Source organism: Corythoichthys intestinalis, chromosome 11, assembly GCF_030265065.1.
Source record: "Corythoichthys intestinalis isolate RoL2023-P3 chromosome 11, ASM3026506v1, whole genome shotgun sequence".
NCBI classification, from domain to species: domain Eukaryota; kingdom Metazoa; phylum Chordata; class Actinopteri; order Syngnathiformes; family Syngnathidae; genus Corythoichthys; species Corythoichthys intestinalis.
The window spans coordinates 10590434-10604015 of NC_080405.1; the positions used below are offsets into that span (position 1 = coordinate 10590434).

General features: G+C 39.3%; 1 protein-coding gene across 3 annotated transcripts in view; it reads left to right on the plus strand.

The window, feature by feature from the left end:
• Positions 1-11609, plus strand: part of kiaa1191 (KIAA1191 ortholog) — a 35991-nt gene extending 24382 nt beyond the window's left edge. For all 3 annotated transcript variants that reach the window (XM_057850483.1, XM_057850484.1, XM_057850485.1), the window contains 3 exons: positions 2995-3158; positions 4581-4753; positions 10677-11609. In XM_057850483.1, the coding sequence (XP_057706466.1) occupies positions 2995-3158; positions 4581-4753; positions 10677-10882 (543 nt within the window). In that variant the 3' untranslated portion in view covers positions 10883-11609. The remainder of the gene's footprint in view (positions 1-2994; positions 3159-4580; positions 4754-10676) is intronic.
• Positions 11610-13582: the final 1973 nt, after the last annotated feature.

A 13582-nucleotide genomic window follows, 5' to 3' on the forward strand; every position in this document is an offset into this window, starting at 1 on the left:
AACAGCATAACCTGCATGTACACTTTTTGCTGCGGACAGGACATTAATAAGATCAAACAAATTGGGTGAATGGGGATCAGGGCTACATTTCTCACAAATATGAACCTGATTAATTGATAGGCTAAATGATCAATGCAAAAATAAATTTGTATTGACTTATGCTAACTTTCACGTGTATTGGTCCAGGTGATACACTGTTCTATTCAAACCTTTTTCAAAAACTACTAAACATTTTGAAAACTTCCACAATAATTGTCTGGATTTTATTGAACATAAATTATATCACACACACAATAAATACAAAGTTTTTAATAATCTCTTGACTATCCAGGAATGCTAAAAAATAAACTTTTGTCTTAAGACCACTCAACATTGTCTATCTAAATAAATAACTTAAATATAACTGAAAAAAAAACGTCTTAGTCAGAGTATAACAAAAATAAATACCATATTCGCCCAAAGACTGTGTTTTTTGCATTGTAATAACACTTATATTTGCGGTCTAGAGTCATACCCATTCACGACGCTAGATAGCGCCAGATATCATTGAAGCGATGATCTGTCATGATAGATCTCAGCTACTCTCCCCATTCATGACGCTAGATGGCACCAGCAAGCGATGTTCTGTCATAACAGATCTCAGCTACTCCTTTTAGTTCAACCAGTTAGCATTATTTTATTGTAATGTTTTTCCTTATTCAGATTTGCTTCAAGACTACAGTTACAGTTAGACTTCACTTTGATGGTTCATGCAGTTATTGACAATTTGTTGTTTTATCACAATAGATTGGTTTATTTACATTTCAAAAACCAGAAGCCATTCATTTACGAAAGTGATTGCACTTTAGTTTACATATTTAAATGTTCAGATATTAAAATTTGAATGAGGCAAAATAACATGTTTTTTCTCTCAAATATATTGTTATAATCATTTGTTTCCGATGTACTGTAATTATTTTCTGTATAAAAATTAATTTGGTGTTCAAAAAGTCTTTTTTCAAACTTGAGTCTTGAAAAAGAGGGGGTTGTCTTATAATCAGGGCCGTCTTATATTCGGGCCAATGCGGGATATAAAAATGGAGCCTTCCTTCAGATAAAACACTACTGCTTTTGTCCACAAGCACAGCCAATCTCAACAAAAAATGAAAACGTTTTACCTCGGTTATGATTAATGTATGATTATCTTAAAAATCTGCATAGGCTGCAAATAACATTTTTTAAATAAATAATGTAGAAAATAAAATAAGACATTTTAAACAAATGCAAGTCATCAACCAATCAAACATGTGTTTGAGGGGAAAAAATGGACTGGCACATTCAGCGAGTGAAAAGGGGTAAATGTACTAGTCTGAACATACTGGTAATGAAAATAATTCACTTAATTATGGTAGGGTCAATTCTATCTTTACAACATGGTAAGACAATCTAAATTACCCATATACCTGAACTTATTATATAATGCAAATAAGGTTGCTTAACAGGTGGTGGGTAGTTTTTATTTTTTATTTTTTGGTCCAATATGGTTCGCGCAACATTTTGGATTGCCGACCCCTGCCTTTGGGTCTCCGTAAAAATGTAATATAGTAAATTATACCCAAAAATGTCCTTAGGTTAAAGTAAAGTTGGAGATTTAGAAGATACCAACCAAAAAGTACAAATTACATAAAAAAAACTACTTTGTTACTGTAACGAGAGAAAATGTAATTCGTTACTTCCAGCACTGGCTATCTAACTGTGAGAATTGAACAGAACACAATGTTATACTTGAGAGAGTGTGATGTGAACGCAGGCTAGAACCAAAAAAAAAAAAAAACTTTCATGGTAAACACATTATGTAACAGACTCGTTGCCATGCAACCTCTGATATGTGTGCTACAATCCCTTTATGAGCTCACTTCACGACACCAACTGTCACAGGCCTCCCGCACGCATTTGTGTCGTTGCTCTTCTGAATTATGGAAATAATAAAGGACGCAAACGTCAGGGAACGTCAAAAAGACATCATTATAAAAAGGTAGGTCCAACTCATTTTTTTTTCTTGAGAATTCAACGATAGACACCGGAAGCAGGCCGCGCAGTAGTTTTTTCGTGCTACTGACGGCCAGCACCATGGAGGCTACACAGCCTTTAAATTGCACATTTGCCGGAATGTGTACATTTTTGGATCGTTCGGAAGCCAACTTCTTGGATATTGTCGTGATGTGAGTCAGGCCTTTTGAGCGAATACTGTTTTCAAGTACAGTTGACATGTAGCATCGTTAGCTTGCTTTGTACCGAGCTAGCTATTACGGCGACAAATATGGCTAGCCTGTTTAACATTGACGTCGTTTCGAGTACAAATATTCGCCCCCCAAAAATGCAGATATTCGTTACTTTTAACACGAGCACATAAATCCACCGTCAATACAAGGTTATTATGATTATAATCTTCCTGCGGCACTTAAAAATGTGTCGAGGCTATTCCATTGTATACTAAAAACAACAAACCTAAAACGGTTTATATTACGTGATCAAATGATTTCAAAATATCAAATCAGTTAAGAGTGACAACCGCGACTTTGACGTATATCATTTATAGTGGAGTATGTTATGCTTTAACACCTCGGTAGACCAACCATAATTGTCAGTTACGATTTATTTGCTGACTTGTTCATTTGCATGTTCATAGGGAAGGTCAACAAAACAATACGCCCTCTTTTCGGGACAGGTGATTGGTCCTGAGGGATTTTGACGTTATCAGCTTGTCTGCATGTTGTGGGGAAACTTGATGAGCCCTTTCCAGGTGTCATTGTGTATTCAGGACTATTTGCTCAGTAGTGGATCAATGACGAGATGTCTCCAAAACTAGACTTTTCGTAGTACAGCTATATTCGGAACCTCCAGATTATCCATTGAGGAAAATAGTTTAACAAATCTGAGGTGGGGTGTCTTAATGAAGTAATAGTTTGAGGTTTTGGGAGGATTTGTTTGATTTGTTGTTTGTGTGCCTTGCAGAAGCTGAGAATGACAATAGGGGACTTCAAGGACGACAGGCTAACAACATCAGCACAATCCACCCCAAGTGGCACCCCCTGCGTCACTCCCTCGGTCACCCCCTCTGTTACACCGACTGTCACCCCCTGTGTCAGTCCCCTTGCGTCACCTGCTGTTGTTCGCAGGTAAGCGGTACATTGCACTCGTACAGTGGGGCAAATAAGTAGTCAACCATTAATTGTGCAAGTTCTCCCAGTTGAAAATATTAGAGATGCCTGTAATTGTCAACAAGGGTAAACCTCAACCATGAGAGACAGAATGTGGGAAAAAAAACAGAAAATCACATTGTTTGATTTTTAAAGAATTTATTTCCAAATTAGAGTTGAAAATAAGTATTTGGTCACCTACAAACAAGCAAGATTTCTGGCTGTCAAAGAGGTCTAACTTCTAACGAGGTCTAAGGAGGCTCCACTCGTTACCTGTATTAATGGCACCTGTTTTAATTCATTATCGGTATGTCCACAAGCTCAGTCAGTCACATTCCAAACTCCACTATGGCCAAGACCAAAGAGCTGTCGAAGGACACCAGAGACAAAATTGTAGACCTGCACCAGGCTGGGAAGACTGAATCTGCAATAGGTAGAACGCTAGGTGTAAAGAAATCAACTGTGGGAGCAATTATTTAAAAAATGGAAGATGTACAAGACCACTGATAATCTCCCTCCATCTGGGGCTCCATGCAAGAACTCACCCCGTGGCGTCAAAATGATATGACCTAGTGAATGACTTACAGAGAGCTGGGACCAGAGTAACAAAGGTTACAGTAACACAATGCGCCGCCAGGGACTCAAATCCTGCACTGCCAGACATGTCCCCCTGCTGAAGAATGAATGAATGGGGCCATCTATCGAAAGATTTTGAGTGAAAATCTCCTTCCATCAGCAAGGGCATTGAAGATGAGACGTGGCTGGGTCTTTCAGCATGACGATGATCCCAAACACACAGCCAGGGTAACAAAGGAGTGGCTTCGTAAGAAGCATTTCAAGGTCCTGGAGTGGCCTAGCCAGTCTCCAGATCTCAACCCCATAGAAAATCTGTGGAGGGAGTTGAAAGTCTGTGTTGCCCAACGACAGCCCCAAAACATCACTGCTCTAGAGGAGATCTGCATGAGGGAATGGGCCAAAATACCAGCAACAGTGTGTGAAAAGCTTGTGAACAGTTACAGAAAACGTTTGGCCTCCGTTATTGCCAACAAAGGGTACATAACAAAGTATTGAGATGAACTTTTGGTATTGACCAAATACTTATTATCCACCATGATTTGCAAATAAATTCTTTCACAATCAAACAATGTGATTCTCTGGTTTTTTTTTTTTCCACAGTCTGTCTCTCATGGTTGAGGTTTACCCGTGTTGACAATTACAGGCCTCTCTAATATTTTCAAGTGGGAGAACTTGCAGAACTAGTGGTTGACTAAATACTTATTTGCCCCACTGTAGTTGGAGCACGTGCTTTGTGTCTAAAACTGGTGCTCTGCCTCATGATTTATCACTTGGCATCCGAGTTGCATCTTCACAACACACACTATGCCTTTGGCGGGATTACAGGAGCTGGTTCCAGCGGAATACTGTGCCCTTTCTCACAGCGGGAGAGTCGAGTAGTGTTAGCCCCACAGCAGACATGGGTGGAAACCAGGGAGGAGAGGACAGATGGAGCTTCTTTGGAACTCGCTCTGTGGTACAGAAGTCCCCCACTCACCCAGGCTCTGAACCCAACACAGGTGAGGGACACTTTTGAGTGCATGACAGGCTGGTTCAGTTCATTGTCAGCCATTTATTTCAAAGAAATATTTATCTTAAACACTGCTTTATTGAACATCCCACCCTCGAGCTCATGGAGTTTTATTGTTCCAGATTAGAAAAAGCACAAACATTTTCAAGAAAAACTAAATTTCACAAAACTGTAACCAGTAGTTACTTGTTGCTTTCTTACACTTTTCATTTATTTGTCTCACTTGATATTGGGGGCGGCGTGGTTCATTGATAGTTGTACCCCAACGCAGAGGTTGTGGCTTTGATTCCTCTCCCTTGTGACCTTGTCTAAGTATCCTTGAGCAAAACATTGAACCCCTCGTTGCTCATGATGCTGCATCATCATAAGGTAATTGAGTATATAGTGTCAAAACACATCAAGGACCGTGGGGGTTAAAAAAAAGCGTAGGTCCATTAACCATTTGTTTTTTGGACCACAAACCTTAATGCTGCCGTCATGTGGTGTCATAATTATAGTAAATACCAGTTGTAGAGTCAAATTGGATGAGATCACCCCCTCCAGTCATATTTTCTACTGGAGAACTTGGATTTTAGTATGATACTCATTTTCCCGCTACGGTAAAAAACTTAAATATTTCTAAGAAGCGTTATCGTCAATTTGTGCGTTTGTTTTTGTTTTTTGTTTTCTTTTTACCCCAACATCATAATGTAGTGTACATGGTTGTAAAATTCTTATTTTCTAACCAAGTGTTTGCAATGTTTCGTTACAAAGACTTACCTTTAATTTTGATGCATTCTCTTACTGTAATAGATGAATTTAGAGGTCTAAATTAGCTTTGCCCCACACAACATACCAAAATTAAGCCATTGTCTGCTATGTTTTGTTTTTTGCTACTACAACAAAAGCACATAAGCAGGACACACTCCTGTTGTCATTTTCAATGTTCTTGGTGTTGTGCCCCTTAAAGTGGATAACAGTGTTACGTATGGGTTATTATTACCTTGTTGTAAAATGAAGATTAGAGTTACAGTACACTATGTAGCACAGTACACTATGTAGCACAGTACAGTATTGTTAAGCAAATGTATACAGTTGTGAAAATGCGCTTACTATGATTAGATCACTACAGATTTTTCAATGTAATCAAGGCAATTGTTTTGATCATGAGTCAGTAGCCACGTTTACATGCTGACTTTTATTCATACCGATTCAAATCATTCCGAATGGAAATTTCACATCAGCTGTTTACATGTCACTTCATCTATTCCGATCCAGCGTATACATGTGACTGCCTTTATTCCGAAAGGACGTTTGACAACTGCCGTCTGACATGCGCAGATTAATCAAAACAAAGCGTCACGTTGCAAAACATGGAGCTCGATCGTCAGATCAGCTGCTGTTTTAACTTTTCGAGTTGAAACAAAACTTGAGAATGATACGCCGTTCATTTAAAAAGTTGTGTGGGTGCGCTGTGTGTGTGCTTGGAAGCCATGTTGCAAGTGACGTTACTTACGTCACCGAGTGACGTCACCACGTCAGTACGGAGCATGCGCAGAAAGAACACAACCAGACACCATTCCGCTTCCCTGTTTACATGATATAATTTTACTTCTAATCGGTTTGGGAAAAGGAATATTACACCACTGTGAATCGGAATGAAATTCCATTCGGTTTGGGCCTGTTCATTCCGAATGAGGTGTTTATATGGAACACATTTATTCGGTTTGAACAAATATTCCGATTGTAATTGGAATATTTGGCTCCATGTAAACGTGGCAAATGTAGGTATAACGAATATCATGCAAGACCAATAACAAATGCAAGTTGATCTTACAGTGCCTGTGACAGCTTAAAAATTTTTTAAATGGCATTATTATTTGAATTAAAATCATATTTTGAGACTATTCGACTATATACAACGGTTTGGCAAAGCGCAATTGACGGGAAATTAAGTCTTTTATCTGCCGTTTAGACCCACCGGTCATAGCTCTCTAGTGTCCCCAGCTGGACGATGATGTCGGCAGGGTCACGATTTCATCTGATTTAGAGTTCAGCCCATTGAGGGTGAAGATTCAGAACAAGGAAAATACGACAGAGCTGCAAAATGTCATGATTGTTTCAAGTTTCTTAAATATTTTCCCCAATTGCTAAATAAATGGTATGGTCATGACAAATAACAGTCTTGTGCTAAATGGAATATGAAATATTAAAAATGCATTTATTCAGTACGACAGGGTAAAATTACTGCATAATTGTCAAAACTGGTGACTTTCTCCCGAACGGTATTTTATGCCACCAGAGTTAGTCCGACTTTTGTCATTTCCCTGCCCGGTTTCGGAGACGGAGGAAAAAGGTAAACAAAACAGGAGGCGTGACAACTTGCCGACATGCTAACCCAAACTGAGCAGCTTTTCCAAGTCTTATTCTCGCCTTTCGAATCGAAAAATAACACAAAACTGCCTTGACTCATGTCACACACGGCGGCGGGATTGATTGTCTTCAACGATCGGCCAGGCCCCGGCAGTGAACAACTAAGGGCTCGTCTTTCTGCTGCGGGCTGGCAGTGCTCGTCGCGGGGAATGAATGCCAAAAATAGCGCATTCTCGGTGGACAAAGCGGCCGACGTCGGAGCGGGGTGTTGCTCTTGGCTAAGCTGAGGAAAGCGCATTCTCGACGGGCACGTGAATAGGACCGAGAGGTTGGAAGTGACCATGGTGTGTGACAAGCTGTCGGCCAAGTAGCCTTCTCGGTGGACAAGGAGCATTGTCACCCACAAAATGCAAGCCACCTCCTTATTAAAACTTGTGCCATGATCCCAGTATTTGACATAATATAAAACACGTAGCTTACTCACCTCACAATTTTCCCAAAGTTGTCGGACTTGTCTGTATACCTGGCTGTATACTGAAGATTATCCCGATGACGTTACATTCGAATTCTTCGTCAATCCAGGAAGTCACCCTTTTTTCATGGCGCGGGATTAAAAAATATATATATATCAATCGCTTCCACACACATCCAAGCGGTCCATTTCATTCAGGAGCATTAAATACCACGTGAAATATGAAATAAACATGCTTTTTGCTGTCATATGCACTTTAAACTATAAGTATATATTAGAGCTGAAACGAATACTCGAGTAACTCGAGTTTAAAAATTGATCTGAGTAATTTTATTCACCTCGAGGAATAGTTTAATTTTGCGAGCTCTAGCATCACGTTTTGCACGGACTACTTTTAAAGCGGAGCTACGCGCTGACGTCACGTACAGTGTATCACAAAAGTGAGTACACCCCTCGCATTTCTGCAGATAATGACGTATATCTTTTCATGGGACAACACTGAAAAAAATGACACTTTGACCCAATGAAAAGTAGTCTGTGTGCAGCTTATATAATACTTATAATTTATTATTTACTCTTCATCAAATTGGTGTGCCTGGCTACCACCCCTGGAGGAAGGCTCTTCTGAAGACGGTACACAAGAAAGCCCGCAAACAGTTTGCTGAAGTCATGTCAACAAAGCACAAGGATTACTGGAACTATGTCCTACAGTCTGATGAGACAGGCGGGTTTTGTTGTGTACCATCTTCAGGGGGACAGCTAGGCACACCAATTTGATGGAGCACGGCGTATGGTCTGTCTACTAGTTGGCTGACCACCAACCTCTTCAATCTCTGCAGCAATGCTGACAGCACTCCTGTAACGAGTCACATGACATTTTGGAGGGAAAATGACAAGCAGTACTCAATTTGGACATTTAGGGATGTACAGTGGGGCAAATAAGTATTTAGTCAACCACTAATTGTGCAAGTTCTCCCACTTGAAAATAGTATAGAGGCCTCAACCATGAGAGACAGAATGTGGGGGAAAAAAACAGAAAATCCATTGTTTGATTTTTAAAGAATTTATTTGCAAATTATGGTGGAAAATAAGTATTTTGTCAATACCAAAAGTTCATCTCAATACTTTGTTATGTACCCTTTGTTGGCAATAACGGAGGCCAAACGTTTTCTGTAACTCTTCACAAGCTTTTCACACACTGGTATTTTGGCCCATTTCTCCATGCAGATCTCCTCTAGAGCACTGATGTTTTGTCGTTGGGTAACACGGACTTTCAACTCCCTCCACAAATTTTCCATGGGGTTGAGATCTGAAGACTGGCTAGGCCACTCCAGGACCTTGAAATGCGTCTTACGAAGCCACTCCTTTGTTGCCCTGGCTGTGTGTTTGGGATCATTGTCATGCTGAAAGACCCGGCCACGTCTCATCTTCAATGCCCTTGCTGATGGAAGGAGATTTTCACTCAAAATCTCTCGATACATGACCCCCATTCATTCTTTCCTTTACACAGATCAGTCGTCCTGGTCCCTTTGCAGAAAAACAGTCCCAAAGCATGATGTTTCCACCCCCATGCTTCACAGTGGGTATGGTGTTCTTCGGATGCAATTCTGTATTCTTTCTCCTCCAAACATGAGAACCTGTGTTTCTACCAAAAAGTTCTATTTTGGTTTCATCTGACCATAACACATTCTCCCAGTCCTCTTCTGGATCATCCAAATGCTCTCCAGCGAACCGCAGATGGGCCTCGACGTGTACTGACTTTAGCAGGGGGACACGTCTGGCAGTGCAGGATTTGAGTCCCTGGCGGTGCATTGTGTTACCGATAGTAGCCTTTGTTATTGTGGTCCCAGCTCTCTGTAGGTCATTCACTAGGTCCCCCCGTGTGGTTCTGGGATTTTTGCTCACCGTTCTTGTTATCATTTTGACGCCATGGAGGCCCAGATCGAGGGAGATTATCAGTGGTCTTGTATGTCTTCCATTTTCTAATGATTGCTCCCACAGTTTATTTCTTTACACCAAGCGTTTTACCTATTGCAGATTCAGTCTTCCCAGCCTGGTGCAGGTCTACAATTTTGTCACTGGTGTCCTTTGACAGCTCTTTGGTCTTGGACATAGTGGAGTTTGGAGTGTGACTGACTGAGGTTGTGGACAGGTGTCTTTTATACAGATAATGAGTTAAAACAGGTGCCATTAATACAGGTAACGAGTGGAGCCTAGTTAGACCTCGTTAGACCTCATTAGAAGAAGTTAGACCTCTTTGACAGCCAGAAATCTTGCTTGTTTGTAGGTGACCAAATACTTATTTTCCACTCTAATTTGGAAATAAAGTCTTTTAAAAAACAATGTGATTTTCTATTTTTTTTTTTTTTTCCCACATTCTGGCTCTCATGTTTTACCCATGTTGACAATTACAGGCCTCTCTAATCTTTTCAAGTCAGAGAACTTGCACAATTGTTGGTTGACAAAATACTTATTTGCCCCACTGTACGTTTTTTCAAAGGGGTGTACTCACTTTTGTTGCCAGGGGTTTAGATATTAATGGCTATATTTTGAGTTATTTTTAGTACACAGACTACTTTTCATTGTGTCAAATTGTCATTTTGTCAGTGTTGTTCCATGAAAAGATATATTTAAATATCTGCAGAAATGTGAGGGGTGTACTCACTTTTGTGATACACTGTATGTAGAGGAAGAAGCAACAATACCTGATTACAGCCGCAGCCGATACAAACAATGCCAACGTTGCTAAAAACGACACCCGCATGATGCTACGGTGGTAGCAGGTAGTGTCAGATGCGTCTCATAGATATCACATTTATATGGAACTAGATGCGAAATGACAATCTCGCCACCGTTAAAATCAAACCTTTTATAGCAGTGTAAAGGCATGTGTACCCTTTCAACCTTTATTGAATCAATGCATACATTTTGTATTGAAATAAAAAAGTATGAATACTGAAATAATGATGATCTTGTCTGTTGAGTTTATGGCAGTGCTATTTTATTTGGTTTGGTAAATTTGTGAACCACTGCTTTGAAAGAAATAGATTTATAGTTTAGTCATTAAACCTCTCTGCTTTCCTTCCAGGCTTTTCCCTTCAGTCGTACTTTGGCCTGCAGAAGTCCTCTACCATTGCAGGCACTGGTGGTCAGGACAGCCTCAGGGTTGGAGACACTGCCAGCTTCATGCCCCCAAAGATTGAAATTTCAGGCGTAGACCCCAAGCAAGTGCCAACACGGCCACATAAACTCAAACCCCGAGACATGAATGTCTTAACACCTTCGAGCTTTTGACCAGACGCACTATGGTTACATCTGCCCCCTTCATGTGCTTCCCTGCCTTCCTTCGTCCCCTTGGCAGACCACCCACCCTGACGTAGTATCAGTTGACCCTCAAAGTATAAAATATGACTGCACTGTTACTACTTTTAGTGGACTGCAATCTTCCTCTGTACTCCTCTTTCTTCCGATTTATAGGTCCAAATATGAGGGGTAATGTGCATCAACATGTCAAGTTTCCATTTTCAGTCACGGCATGAGATCGATGTTGTCAAAGCTTTTTTTTTTTTTTCCCTTAGAAATAGCACAGACTTTCATGGTAAAATTGTAATTTTTGGGAGGGGGCATCACAGATTTGCGGTAGTTTTGTGCCTAAACCTGCAGCAGTGTTTTTGTTCAGTAAATATTTGGCTTTGCTTTTTTTCATATTGAGTTTAACTGCTGACCTAAACAAACATTTATATTTAAGATCACTTTTTCATGTTGTCTATTCACAATTCCCATAGTTCACATTCTGGATATATTGTGTATGTTTTTAACTTTTTGGTACAAATGCAATATAACTCAATAGTTACAAAGCATTGCAGTGGTTGTTTTGGTTCCAGTTTTGTATTTTGTTTGTCAACAGGTTTGTCCTTAAAGTTGTATTTTGAAAATATTGACTCGCATACTTTATGTAATTGCACAAGAGAGATTGTAACTCCCACTCGCACGTGTAAATAAATCAACATAGAAAATGCAATTATGTCATTATTGGGTTTTGAGGTAATCTTTTTGAGGAAGAATGTAAATCTTTAGTTTTTTTTTTTTTTTTTTTTTAATGAAATTGTGGGTCTTCTGACCCTTTAAATTCAAGAAAATAGAGAATAAATACATTATACTGCTAATAAGTTAAATATCTGGAGGTCCTGAGTTTATACTCAAGGGAATGCAGTGCGTAATTATAGTCTTCGACCACGAGAGAGCAGTGTTGGCTCAGTTAACACGCAGAAGTCATGTTCCATTTCAGATGCAATACTGCGAGCTCAAAATAGAACACTAATAAATTATGATTTAACAAGTCAGATGATGAGATTAAATGTTTTTGTGTATTTTTATGGAAACCTATGAAACATTTTCTGTTCATGTTTACTATTGAATATCTCACTTTTTTCCCCCTTGTAATGAGTGTCAAGACTGTCATAATCATGACACGACACCTTGCATGAATGGAAATGAATGCCTGTGACGTCATTAAAAGTCAGTAAATTGTGTGACTTTTTGCAAAGTGGACATTGTTTCAAATGTCTTTGGGTTAGCGTTAGGCCACTTGATAGCTACCAAAAGCATGCCTTCATGTTTAAGATGGCTGTCATGATTATGACAGTCCATTGAGATGCAATAAGAAGCATTCATACAGTGTTTAAAAGAGAGGTTTATGCCGTTACCATGACATGAAAGACACATTCATTTGGTTTCGTTAATAAAGGCCAATTATAGATGACATCAATGAAAACGATGGCATTCAAATAGTGTTAAAAGATGTTTCAACCATTAGCATGACACGGAAAGACTCATTCTTTTGGCCATGTCATAATGACATCATTGAAAAAAAAAATGCCCCGCACCAGTGGTAAGATCAGTAAATAATTTCTGTAAATTGTCCCTAATACACATTCCCAGTAATTGCAAGAATTTTAAAAGAGAACGTCTGTTACTGCAGCAAACCAAAGTTAAGTTTGTATTTATTTTGTTTCCATGCAGAAATGACACTGTCACTCAAATACTAAGTAAAAATGATATTTTATATACTTTTTATATTGAATCTCATCTAAATGTGTGCATGTTGTGGGGTGGAGTTTGCTATTACAAATATTGCTGTTCTTAATTGTTTAGCATTTATTATTTATAATAAATCAGGGGGTACAGCTACGAAATGGATTAAACGGTTATTTTTTTTAAATCAAGGAATGCATTTTAATTAACCATTTTTGGAAGCAAATGCATAGTCCTAAAAAGAATTTATCATGTCATATTAAAGATGAGAAATTCAAAAATTTACAAAAAAGGTAGACAAAGTAGTATGAGGGTTAAAGACTAGTGGGTCATATGTTTTCCACCTCTGTGGTAAGATGTAATATTTAGCACAAAGGGTATTTCAAGCAAGTGATGAAGTCCTCCAAACTTGAGTGAATGAGAATGTGTATGCTGTTTTGAAAAATGCTTTATGGCATGTTTGGACAGGTGATGTCACAAATAAAAATGCAAGACTGCAGTTGTCGAAAGCCCACAAAAAATGTGATTTGCATCTTCATCCTGCACATCTACCAATACTGCCCACTTAGAGTTGTACATAGAGACATAATTGTACACTTTTACCCACCCATTTCCAAATACTACATAGTTATACGCTTGTCCTCATAAGGGTAGTGAATGAAATGGAGCCTATTATGGACAGACGCAAGGGTGAGATTTAGGGGGGTGCTCGCGGTGCAGGGCCCGCAATGGGGAAAGGTCAGAAAAACAATATTTGAGTGTCTTAGCCTCTGACATGTTGTGAACTGAGGTGAATAGTAACACATTACATTTTCTCCGTTACATTTAATTGAGTAACTTTCTGAAAAAATACTTATAAGAGTGGTTTTACCATGCAATTCTTTTTACTTTTACTTGAGTAGATTTGTGAAGAAGAAACGCTACTCTTACTCTGCTACTTTGGCCTGCACTAGAGTCGGA